General features: G+C 39.9%; 1 protein-coding gene across 2 annotated transcripts in view; it reads left to right on the forward strand.

Moving 5' to 3' along the window:
- LOC103388659 (nuclear factor of activated T-cells, cytoplasmic 1-like) overlaps nucleotides 1-12,524 on the forward strand; it is a 50,816-nt gene that overhangs the window by 37,258 nt on the left and 1,034 nt on the right. Inside the window, exon 10 of one of the 2 annotated variants that reach the window (XM_025061736.1) lies at nucleotides 4,752-5,501. The exons of the other annotated variant lie outside the window; for it this stretch is intronic. Within the exon in view, the coding sequence (XP_024917504.1) occupies nucleotides 4,752-4,822 (71 nt within the window). The 3' untranslated portion in view covers nucleotides 4,823-5,501. Of the gene's footprint in view, nucleotides 1-4,751; nucleotides 5,502-12,524 lie in introns of those variants that run through there. 2 annotated transcript variants of the gene reach the window in all.

Genomic DNA, 12,524 nt, shown 5'->3' on the forward strand with positions numbered 1-12,524 from the left:
AATCGCTCCATTTGAATCTGATGAACCATAGCTATTCTGATGGAAGCTTATGAAGTGCAGAGAATGACATGATGATCGTATGAAAGGGTAGAATATTCTCTCTCAGTGATTCAGACTCATCTTTGACTGAATCAGCTTCTGCGTTATTAGGGGGAATGCTACTGCTGCTGTAAGACCTGCTGCTTTACTGACTCACCGTCATAAAAAGCTAATGGGGTGCTCACATAAAACCAAAGTTTTTCTAACATTTCATACTTACTCACAACTCGCCTAACAAGACCCATGGCTGTGAGTTAACACACCAGTTAAGTCACATCTGGGCATCTAACAATAGAATTGATGAAAATCACAGTCATGCACGCTGGTCGTGTTAGCCATACTAATAAAGCTAAAATAAGAGAATATATGAATGATGGCATGCTTTGTCACATGTCTGGGGCAACAATGTTGCTGACGTCATTACTAGTTTGTGTCCACACATACAAACATAGACTGTATGCTTGAACTGGTTAAGGCTGTTGTTGCCATGTGTCCTGTCCCATTAGCTGCCGCCTCATTGGGTGATATCATGAAATGAAGCTGAATGCTGCACGGGGACTGGTGCTAATCAGACATCCAGATTTCTACCAGCTGCCTTTCTCAGAAACAGAGGGCCCTTATTCTCCAAAACAAGAAAAACACAGAGTGCAGCGGAGCCTCTGTGTATTTCTGACATTTGACTTATGCGCTCTGATTGCATCGTTGTGATTGTTTCCTCCTTTTACACAGATTTGTGCATTCGAACAATCTTCCAGGCATGTTTTTTCCAAAATGAAAACAGAAATGTTGTCCCCTCTCTAGTCCTACTTCCTACGCGTCTGACCCTGCAACAGAAACGGCATTCTACTCTCACTAAAGATCTCAGTCAACCACCAACATTTCTGAAGGCATCTCCAGGCTTTCCTAATGGAAACTTTTACACATCCTGGCACGTTGCCCATACCCCAGGACTCCGCAAAACCCCTAATGATGATTGAGAATGTACCCTCACTGCATAGAAAACATGCTGAGTCGCTAACATTGGAGTGTGCCGCAAGGTTGGCTTTGACATTGCAGAAGGGGAGGGGGCAGTGGGGGGGTGTAGAGCATAGAGGATTTGGATGGGAGGGTTATCATTAAAGTGGAGGTTGAAGTGTCTAATGGGAGCAACTAAAGCATAGTCGTTACTGTATGTTTTTCTTAGGTCGAATCGTCTAGATGTGGAAATGCTCTGTGAGATGGTGACAGCATGTGCTTTCACAATACTCCACCTTTGACCCTGTGGCCTTTAGGGAGCAGGTCAAGCTCCAGCTAATAGTGCGCAGAAGTAGAGGCAGTCTTGGTTAAGTGCAAAGCCAAGAACAGAGTCTCCTTTTAGACGTAGAGATATTGACGGGTTTGAGATGAAGGTTGATGGATTTTTTTTTTTTATTATTTATGACTACAAAGAGGATGTGGATTTTTTTACTATTGTTGTTCATGCTGCCGTCTCATGGTAGGAATTCTGTTTTCCTGGCAGTCCTCAAGATGGTGAGGTATAAGTAAGAGTTTGGTCTTGCTGGAGTAGTTTTATAACCAGAGGAAAAATTAATAGGTGGCTGCGTTCTTGAATTGGCATGAGGTTACCTTAGCTATGATTTAACAACTGCACCTCTGAGATCAGTTATGCATTTGATTCAATTTTTTCCTAATTAGGATTAAAGTCATTAGGTTTAATATGCAAGGTGAACAGCTCTGGCTCTAACTACCCATTATTAGATATTGCACAATTGTCAGAAGAGTGTTCTGGGCTGTGTATGAGGTTAAATGTATATGATTAATTTAAATGAAAACATCAACTGCAACAGGAGAAAGTCTCCTGTTGCATATAGCAACTATAATGTGTGTGTGTTATACTGGTAAATTCATACTGCTGCTGTATATAGAGTAGATATCCTTTGACACTGGAGCTTTGTTTTAACATGACATGAGTTGTTAAATTCACCTTTCCATCCAGTCAGACCACATATGGCTTTTTATTATTCATACATCTGAACTGTATTAACTTATATCAGGAATGCGCATGGTTGGTGAATTTATTTTTAATTAAAAATGTATTAATTATTATATGATATGTTTAAATAAATCTTTGGGATCTAATCAAAGTCATCCCAGACTGGAAGAGAAGGGGGGCGTCCTCTTATACTGATTAAACAGCCGCAAAGTTTATTCATGGAGTTAAACAACTGTTCACGGTTGAGTGGAACTTCTCCGGAGTATCTGCCTTTGCTCATGCTCTCTTTTGTCGTTGTTCCACTGGCTTTGTTCCTGGTTCAGATCAGAATTTTAATATCACTTATGAAACCTATTCAATTACACAGGCTATTGTCCATGATTGCTTGCAGTTTAGCAAATAATCATATCTAAGTGGTTACACATGACAGTGGCAATGGGGTCACTCCACAGGAGCTTTGATTTTCAACTCTTTGTTGAATCAATAGGGACGTTACTAGATTTAAAAAGGTGCAGTGAGATGAATCATCAAGAGTTCACTTCATTCATTAGCCAAAATTGCCTGGTGTGTGCTGACATGCACGTGTGTGCCTGTGTGTGTGTTACCAGGCCCAGGCCAGGCAGCTTAGTAATTAGATCAGGTTTGGTTTTCAGTTGCACCGTCATAATATCCACAGTCACTGAAAAAAAATGTGTCTGCTGCAAATCTGCAGATAAATTATCAAAACAAATTTCTTTGGTGTCTGGTAGCCTATCTATGGTCCCATTTCACTGGAGCCCTTTTTTCTGATTCTAAACCAGATTAAGCTTGTTTTCTTTGTTTTTCTTCTGAATGCATCTTGGCTACTGTAAAGATCTGCAAATAATTTTCTTCCATTGTTCCACTGGAAGTCATCTGACGACCATGGCAAAAGAAATTACCATCAGATCAAATATAACAGACTAAAGCCACGAGACGCATAACACAATTCCCTCTCTGAGCACGTTTAAGCCTATTTATTAAAGAAATATTCCTTCAGTTCAGCGTACGTCATGTGTTTCTTATAGATTCTCCTGACACAGCTGTTTAGAGGCTCAGTTTATGTGGCTCACATTCTGAGGTTGAGGAAACACGCGTTTCAAAGCCACTGAGCCACACAGATCACAGCAGGTCAAGACAGACAGAAACGCTGCGGCTTGGCTTGGATTTTCCTGAGTATATCTGTGATCACAGACCCTCAACCATATGCCAGACACTTTGATTACTGAATCACACATGACAAACATCCATGCGGTTGTTGTCTCTGACAGGATGATCAGTGAGGGAGTCTTCACCCCCGATATTACCCTTTATCTGCCCCGCTTTAAGCTATAATAGTGTCTAATCTGTTTTTCTGATAAATTTTTATGGTCAGCTCGGACTATTTTCAGCATGTGCAGCGGTTTGAAGGAAAAACATCATTGTGGCAAACCTATTACATCCCTTTTGGGGCTACTATTAGATGGTTGCTTTGTTTGTAAGTTAAATGAGATAATGTTCAAACATTACACCACGACAACATTTACCACAACACCGTTTTTCTGCAGAGATAATTGATCTTAGAGCAAAATACCACATCAGTGTCGCCTTCACAGAAACCATTCATTTGCCCCAACCCTTTCATATTTCCCATTGGTTTAAGAAAGTTGAACTCATCGCAATCCTCCACATATTTAACACCAATTTGCCAAGTGTTTCTCTAAGCGGAGGTCAAAGTTCAGGGCAGACCCAAGAACTGTGGCCCCTCCACAGCTCACGTCCTGGTCAAGGACTAAGGTCAGTCCCTGATAACTGAATGTCCATGAACCACACAGAGATGTTTGCCTGCAGCAGTTTAAGTGTTGTTGGTTCTTATTTAAGGGGATGTAAATACCTGTGGCATCAATAAACAGAAGGGTTCTATTCCAGACCACTTAATAACAGCTCCCTGTTTGAAATTTGTTAGCTCAGTGAAATAGCATCCTGTAGGGACGGATGTCAACAGAGAAGTATGATCAAGCCTGGCAAAGGATGGGGAAAGCCGTTGAAATTTGCAAATCTTAGAAGAGTTCATCTCTCCATGCGGATACAGCCCAAGTCACTGAGGAAGGGAGTCTTAATGGTTTAGTTTAGTCTGCTCAAGTTAATTTGATTGCTTTGGACTACGCAAATGCTCCCATCATTAGTGCTTAAGCCTGATCTAAGTCAAAAGCCTTGAGGTTTGAGTCTGACGGGCGTCACACTCAAGTTAGTGAGACACACTCACAACGCTAGTGAGAGAAACCAAAGAGAAAGAAATAGCACAGTAAATTAAAAAAAAAAAAACATTACAACAGTTAGTTAACACAAAACAAATGTATTTTAATACTGTTTCCTTCTGAGGAGAATACAAAGCTAATTTTTTTTTTTTTTCAGGAGTTCCCATTTAGACCTTATGTCCAAGAATATTCAGAGAGTCTGAAAAGAAGCAGCCCAGTCAAATAAATATAGAAGACGGAGACAAAAGGGAGACATACAGACACGCTGTGAAAGGGGAAAGAGGGGAAAATGTGAGGTGGAAGAAAGTTGCATGAAGTCTTGGTGTTTTTCCCTGGCAGCTACTCCCATTGCCCCCATTCTTTTCTCTCACACACACTTCATGCTCGTTTTGAAGCTAAAGCTGTTAGAAGGGCAAAACAGTAAAAGTCAAAGGAAGATAAACATTACTGCAGTTAAAAATCACATTTTCTTCCTCTCCCACCAGCGGCCGCAAAAACTTACCCCGCATTGGGTGAAAGAGTTTCCTTCAGGGGAGGGAATGATCATAACCACTGAACTGTAAGTGTCCTACTGTTGACATATGACCCATCGCAGTTATAAACCTCAACAGGTCCCCTGACTCCCAGTAGTACTCTGCTGAGCCTAATTTGTCTCAAAACAACAATGATAACCAAGACAGAAATCCCTTCACAGTATTTCTTCAGTGTGAATTATTGGGAGATTAAATTATGAAAGTCCGCACCGTGTCTCATCAACCTTTAGGTTAAGGCCAGGATGTTCATTATTTCAGTTGGTTTTCAATACAATCTAGTGCCATAAAACACCCAAACTGAACAACAGGAAAAACGAGAATTCGGGAAATAAGGATATGAATAATAGCTTGATGAACTTAATATGACTTTAGTTGAGATTAATAAAAAGGGTTAAATTAAAGTCTAATTATTGAAATTGGATGAAATATGAGGAGGTTTAAAACAAACCAACAACAATAGAGTTCAGATTTGCTACCCAATAAACAATGTTACCAGTTTCTGGTTTCTGTGAGTTGACATAATAAATCAGGAGGAAGTTTCTTTGATATTTATATGTATAAAACATACACAAAGTGTCTGTTTTAGAGAAGCGGGGCAGTTTTCGTCTACTCTGACAGCTGCACAACATCCACATATGAACATCAATGTAATGTCTGAGGAAACTCGAATCTCCTCGAGACCAGTTCAAGATGTGCTCTGAAGTGACCCCCACTCCTTTTGTGTCTATAAATCATGATCGGTGTTGAGGGGGTAATAGTGGAACCATTAGTTTACGCAAAATGTAGTGACAATTCATTCATATTTTTGCATCAAGCAAATGTGTTAGGACAGCACAGGAGTAGACTTTATGGTTTTAATGCTTAGTAAAACAGTTATGAACAGCTATGCTTATTCACACACATTCACTAGCATTTAGGTTAAAACATGAAGCAGCCTCTCTGAGCCATCTGGTTGTGATAGATAGTGGAGTACCAGTAAAGCTTATACTGATCTAATTTTTTTTTATGGACACAAAGAGCATCACATCTCTGTCTGTGAATAAAAGGAAACAATTCTGAAATCTCACATTACCACTGAGACCCAACAGGTGATTTATGAAGCTCAGCACCAACTTAGTTATAAACTGTATTGTATGCAGGTGAACGGCCAAGGTCTCATTCAGAAACTGTAATCCAATGCTGTGTGATTGTTTCAGTATGCTCAGTGTTTCACCGCTCAATGTGCCATGTTTAAAAAAAAACAGTGAAGTTTAAAGTATTTCATAGCAGTCTCAGCAGGGACAAATATTTCATGGCACGGTAAAATGATGGCACAGGGATTTTACCGTAAAAGTATTGACAATGAGCAAAACTTTTTTTTTCTTTCAAATACCATCCAAAGACTAGTATTAGTTAGGTATACTTTTTATGATTTCAGATATACTTCTAAAGATAATTGGGTTTGTCTAAAATTTACCATTAAATCCAGCTGAATATACTGTTGCAGCGTAGCATTAATGATTTACAAAGCTCATCTATTGGGATCTGCTAATGACAACAAATGATTTAATATTTTGCTGCAAAGTCTAAAGCTTTTTATTCTTTTCTGTTGTTGTTTTCTTACCATTTGATTCGCTCTCTGGACTAACTGTTCAGAGAAGTCAATGATGAGGGCACTGGAGAGCAGCTCTAACCACGTAAACACCTCCCCCTCACTCTCCCAGGAGACCGCCCTTGTGCTAGCACACCCGTGGCCTCCTGGGCCAGGGAGGAAATAAGCGAAGGAGCTGGTTAGTGGCAGGCTCAAGAAAAAAAGAGAGAGAGAGAGGGAGAGGGCACGGAACACCACGCATGATCAGAAACAAAGGTTACACACCACTGCTGCCAAAATAATTGCATTAGTCGTTCGACCACCACTAACTTTAGGTCCTACTGTTTTGTTGTCTGTAAGGCAGGATGAGAACCTGGTACACACCTAGACCTTTTGGACCCTTGGTTTGGAAACATGTCCAGTTTATCAACTGATAAGGCTGTAGGCTGATTTTTTTCTATAATGTTTTGGGTCATTTTCTACTATTTTTAAGGCACTTTTCCTTAAATACTTGATTTGGATATATTAATGTTTAGAATGAAAACTTTATGGATATTGTGTTTGTTGAATACAATTACATTTTTTATGATTTTTTTGCAGGACTTAAAAGTCTTAGAAATTAAATTGACAATAATTGGTACAAACAATTGTTTTTAACTAAAACTAAATGCAGATAACAGAAGCAGCCAGCAGAATAAGGTGTGTGATCCCAAACACCAGCAGACTTTCACTATCACTATCTGGTCCTTGGGTACAGTAGCGTATCAACCTTGAAAGTATGACAGAGGTTGAAGAGACAGCTATTAGATCCTTTGTCCTGCTTTCGTTGGATTCTGGCAAATGGACACGATGATGTCATAATAAACAAAAACATCATCGTCTTTGAACATCAACCACTGCCATTTTTTTTTCTTTCTGCAAGTCTAAATGTAAACCATGCATTCCATTGCATCATTGTTCACTTTAGCAATGTGAGACATTTGGCCATGGCCAGTGACAGCAGGGGCTCCACAGAGCCTGAAAAAGTATTGCAGGGTCTACACAGTGCAAACTGGGCTTTGTTCTTAAAACAACCTCACACTACTGCTCCCCTGGATTCTCTATCATTTCCTCTGTCAGGCGTGGAGGCTGAGAATTTCCACATGCAAAGGCACGGGGCTTCATACGACTGGGATGAAACATTCTGTCCGTACATATCATCACATCATTAGGCCCGAAGGGAGCCCTGAGATAGATTGGAAGCTGTCTACCTGCGAGGCTCAGATGAATTTATGAAGCACTTTATCATGATGAAACATTAGTGGAACACTTTGTCTCGTTCCATTTGTGTTTATCTGAGGGAATAAAGACCGCCTCTCCCTCTATCTGCCCTGTTCTCATTTCATTCTCACTGTCTCTTTTTGTCATTTATGTGTTCTAATCCTTGACCCCTACCTGGGTTTGATGCTGCTGGTTACTGGGACATGATGAGTAGCATCTGAGCCTTGGGGTCCAGCCATTCATGCCATGTGTGGGAGGCAGCAAATTGTCCATTAAGTGTTTATGCTGAGGCCCGAGAGAAGATTTGATATAGTGGGGAAACAAAAGTAATATGTACCAGGAAATTCAATTGTCTTTCTCTCTCTCTCTCTCTCTCTCTCTCACTCTCTCCAGCAACTTTGAGCCTTAGTTTGGCTTCCACGGCAAATCAATTTTACATGAAAGCTCAAGTTCAGATGAAGTTTAAACGCGGAGTCTATCGTTTACATCTTCGAGCTTCTACGCAGATTCAATGCCAGTGTGTTTCAGTGTTTATTTCAAAGTGCTTCTATGACTCAGGCGCTTCCTCCCATGATGTCGAGATTCCAAGCAGCACAATTGGAGGAAGTTTTGTTTTGTTTCTCACACACTGGACTGTGCTGCTGCAGGAGCTCTAAGTAAGCAGAGGAAACTCCCCCTTTGCTTAAGTGTGAAGGTCCTTGACCTTAGCACAGCTGCAGTTAATTCATGTAGTGAAAGTTGCAAAAGTTCACAAAGGTGCTTCTTCAGTATCAAGAGACTCCAAGGGAGATCACAAGACCTTGGAAGGAAGCCTTTAGGCTGTGTTGTTGATAGTCAGCTGGGGGGAAGGTGAAGTCACTCTGTCTCAGGTCAATTCCAGGCAGTTCTGATTTGTCAAAAGAAGATTGTGTTACAGCTGCAGGAAACTCCAAGTGGCTCTTAGGCCTGATCACTCCCATCTCTGCTGACCACAGGGCATCCTCTGTTCTCCAAGAAGACCGGCTAGTATTGAACCCCAGCAACACTAAGCGCTCTTTTAACAGTACTAACCGAATCTCAGGTGCATACTCGCTCCGTGCTGAACTGTTCAAGCAGCTAAATCAAGTCAGCAATCGATGCTTGGACTTTTTCATATAAAAACAAAAGAAACACCTTTGTTTTTGTTTTCGTATGCCTTGATCTGTCCTGATTTTTAAGTAACAAAGTTTATATACTCTTTGTATAATTTTTTTTTTCAAACAGTCACTTTTGCTGCTGAATTATAATCTCAAACAGCTGCTACTGTCTGTGCTTTTGTATTTGGAAAACCAAACAAAGTAAAATCAGATGGAAAATTGACAGGAAAATCAAACTACAGATTTTTTGATTAGCATGACAAACAGTAAAATCACTTGAACAAATTTGTCAAATAACTTATTATTTGCCCAAACAGCAAATGTCCAACATAAACAAGATGTCAAGCTGTAAGACTAAGTCAAAACAAATGAGCAGCACATTCAACCAACAGACTACAATGTGCCTCCCATATGCTGAGAGTCTGAGTCTGTCTGACTGTGTCCATCCCATGAGTCGTCCTTAGAAACCACATTTGTCTGTATTTTCTTTAAGACAGACACAGATTTGCCTCAAGGGTGGTTAAAATGGTGAAAAGTCTTGAATGGACTAATTCAATAAAATACTGTTGTTTGGTGAAAATGCTTTCACCCATATCAACATAAACAATACCTGGAGAATCTGCATCGTGTTTACATGATGGAAGCTGCTGTTTACAGCCTTTAGTTTCCTAACCCCTAAGAAAAAAGAAAAATCTGCATATTGTCCAATTTGGCAGATCTGTGAATAGAGCAGGTCATTTGCTGGAAAACACACTGTGAGCATTAATTTCTCCAGTACCTTCTATCCAAACGCCACAAAAGGCTTAAACTAAACGGAACATTTCCAGTAGGTGTAAACACAACTGACTCAGACAACCACAAAACACATTTGTTTTGGGCCACATGTGTGGCCACATGTGTGCAAAGTCTGGGCCTAAATCACCAGACACTGGTATCATTTTTAATGTTAACCAATATGCATGAAGGGTTCACAGTTTCCAGTCGTTGGTACGATGACTTGTAGGTAATGGAATCTCTAATCCTTTTCCTTGCAGATAGTTAAACCTGGCTCAACTGTGCTTTGGTTCACTCATAAATACAGACATTTTAAATTTGGTTTACTATGATACATTTCCATAGATGTAAAGTTTTCATTTATTTTAATTTGAGCTGTTGAAAGGAGAAATCCTTCTGTGGAAAAGAAAAAAGAACAGTACGGAATGTCTGTAAACCTGCCTTACTACAGTTACAGAGACGTCCACATGAACTGAGGACGACCTTGCCAAGGACACTACTACACTATTAGTAGTCTGTTTTTACCATTTGCTTTTTTAATTTTAGACAAAATATGCCCCCTGCAAGACGATGCCTTTGAAAAATAATGATCCAATATATTCAAAGTAATTCACACAGATGGGACAGGAAGTTGCAGGAGTCTTTCTGAAATGGTTTGTAGTATCAACAGGCAGTGGGCAGCTGTGACAACACCCAGAAGATGTTACACAATGAGTGGTTCCTAGCTCCTTGTAGGTTCAATGCACCAAATTGGCAGCCAGTCAACTGGAGGCCAATCAGTTTCCATCTTAGTTGATACGTGCAGATGCATTTAGCCCACTGCACATCCATTCAACCATTAGGGCGCACCCCCATTCAGACGGGGATTTATCTTTAAGCCGCCGCAAAAAAACAGAGTGGAACTCCCTGACAAAGGAGCTGAATTGTGCATTCAATTTGTTTAATACGACTCATAGTGAATCACAGTCATAAATGTTGGGCCACAGACACACCTGACTGGAATAGATCTCCATTTCTGCACAGCCTTGCCCTGTGGTTCACCGAATACAACGGCACTACAGCGACTGAAAGGATGTCACCTTGTTTAATACAGACAGACAAGGGCCCTATTTTTCGCCAGTGGGAATATTTGGAGCCTAGTTTTCCACTGTTTGTTTATTTATGAGAGGGAACCCTCCCTATGACAGTTTTCCATTAACCTGGTACACTGAGAAAAAAAAGGAAAACAACAACCTGCTGTTCAGGGTAAAAACTAACTTTAAAAGGCTGAGTCTGAAGAGAGTATCTTCTACTTTATATCCCTGTCTAATCACATTAAAAAGGAGAAAATTTTAATTTTAGAGCCAAATTCCACTGTGAACAAAATGTTCCCTAGCAATTCTCTCTGTTTTTCCTCCTTCTGCATTTTTGTGGTTTATCTAGTCACTTCACAGAAGGTAGAACAGAGTCAGACAAAAAATAGTCATGAGAAAGGATTTGACTTTCAGATTAGCTAAATGCTAATCTGTGTGCCACATGTACTACTTATATTCCTAATCGTTGCCTACATCTCTCTGTTAGTGTGTTCATAGGTTTCAATATTTATGTATGTATGAATGTTTTTTTTCTTATTTCTCAGAAGATGCCGAAACTAAAAAGCTTCCCCATTAAACAGCTATAAATAGATTCACGCTGTTGTCTTGTGGTGTGACAGTTGGCCACATCCTGTTTCAGGGATTCTCACCTTGGCCAGTTTTTTACCTCTTGTTCTTCTCTTTATCACCTCTTGCTTAAGAATGGAACATAAACATGCCAATGGAAATTATTAGATGAGAAATCAAAACAATGTTGTAGCTAAGATGTGGGTGGAAGAAACGTCACAAAGGAAGCCACAGCTTTTCCTCTAAGATCTTTTTTTTTTTTTTTTTATAAATTGCAAGTGTTGGGTTTTTCTTTTTCCTTTGTCGGCTAACAGACACAGGATGCTGAAAAATTTAAGAGAGAGTGTGATCACTTAATTGTTGCATGTGCTGGTACTTCCCTGACAACCTGCAATGACAAAGCTAAAAATAAATTCAGCCTGCAAATCCTTGTTTAGCCCAAGGTAAAGTTGAAAAAGAGCCAGCAGTACTGGCATAGGCTGAATTTTTCCAAAGGGAGTTCCTCCCATAAAGGGAGGTTACTCCCAACCAACATGTGTCTGTGTGTGCGTGCTTGAGTGTGGGGAAAGTAGGGTATGCTATTGCAGGTGTGCGCCTCCTACCTTGAAAGGGGAAACTGTTTTTGACTCTATTCTGGGCTTCAGTCAGTTGACATTGTTGGTGCTAATGCAAATCCACACAGACTGGTACCAGAGAAGCTGGTGCGTGAGGAAAAATGAAAAAAAGTAAAGGGAAAAGAAAAGGAACATTTATTCAGGCTGGCAAGTAAAAAGACCGAGGCAAATCTTTGCTTCTGTCCTTACTCAGATTAGAATTGTTTGCTTCTTGCTGAGATTGTTGCTGTTTTGCCAGTAGAATTAATAACATACTAGCTACTGCTATACAAGACTTACTGTAAACCTCCTACTAGTCTTAGCTACTGCTATACAAAAAGACTTACTGTAAACCTCCTACTAGTCACTGTTGTCTGATTCACTTCTTTTAGATCTACCAGACATGTTTAACTTAAACACAAACAAGCACTCAACCTGGCATTGATCTATGGAGTGCTCAGATAAAGACATTGTCAAGACAGTCGCATATGTCAGTTTAAAAGTCCAATATACGCTGCAGGTTATATTTATGAATTAAGGTGCTTTGTAGCATCTTAATAATCCGCATTTGTTAAACAAACCAGTTAAATAAGCTTTGAGTAAATTACCGACATATTTAATGAGCGTTGATTTTTTATAGACTTTTATAGACTATAGATAGATTCTTCTAACGACATGTAATGTAATTAATTATCTTTGTCAGCAGCACAATTAAGTCACTGTCATGATACTTTCATTATCTATCAAAAAAGAGGACATAAAAGGACTCAGTT

The sequence above is a fragment of the Cynoglossus semilaevis genome, chromosome 13, assembly GCF_000523025.1.
Source record: "Cynoglossus semilaevis isolate Cse_v1.0 chromosome 13, Cse_v1.0, whole genome shotgun sequence".
In the NCBI taxonomy this organism is placed as follows: Eukaryota; Metazoa; Chordata; class Actinopteri; order Pleuronectiformes; family Cynoglossidae; genus Cynoglossus; species Cynoglossus semilaevis.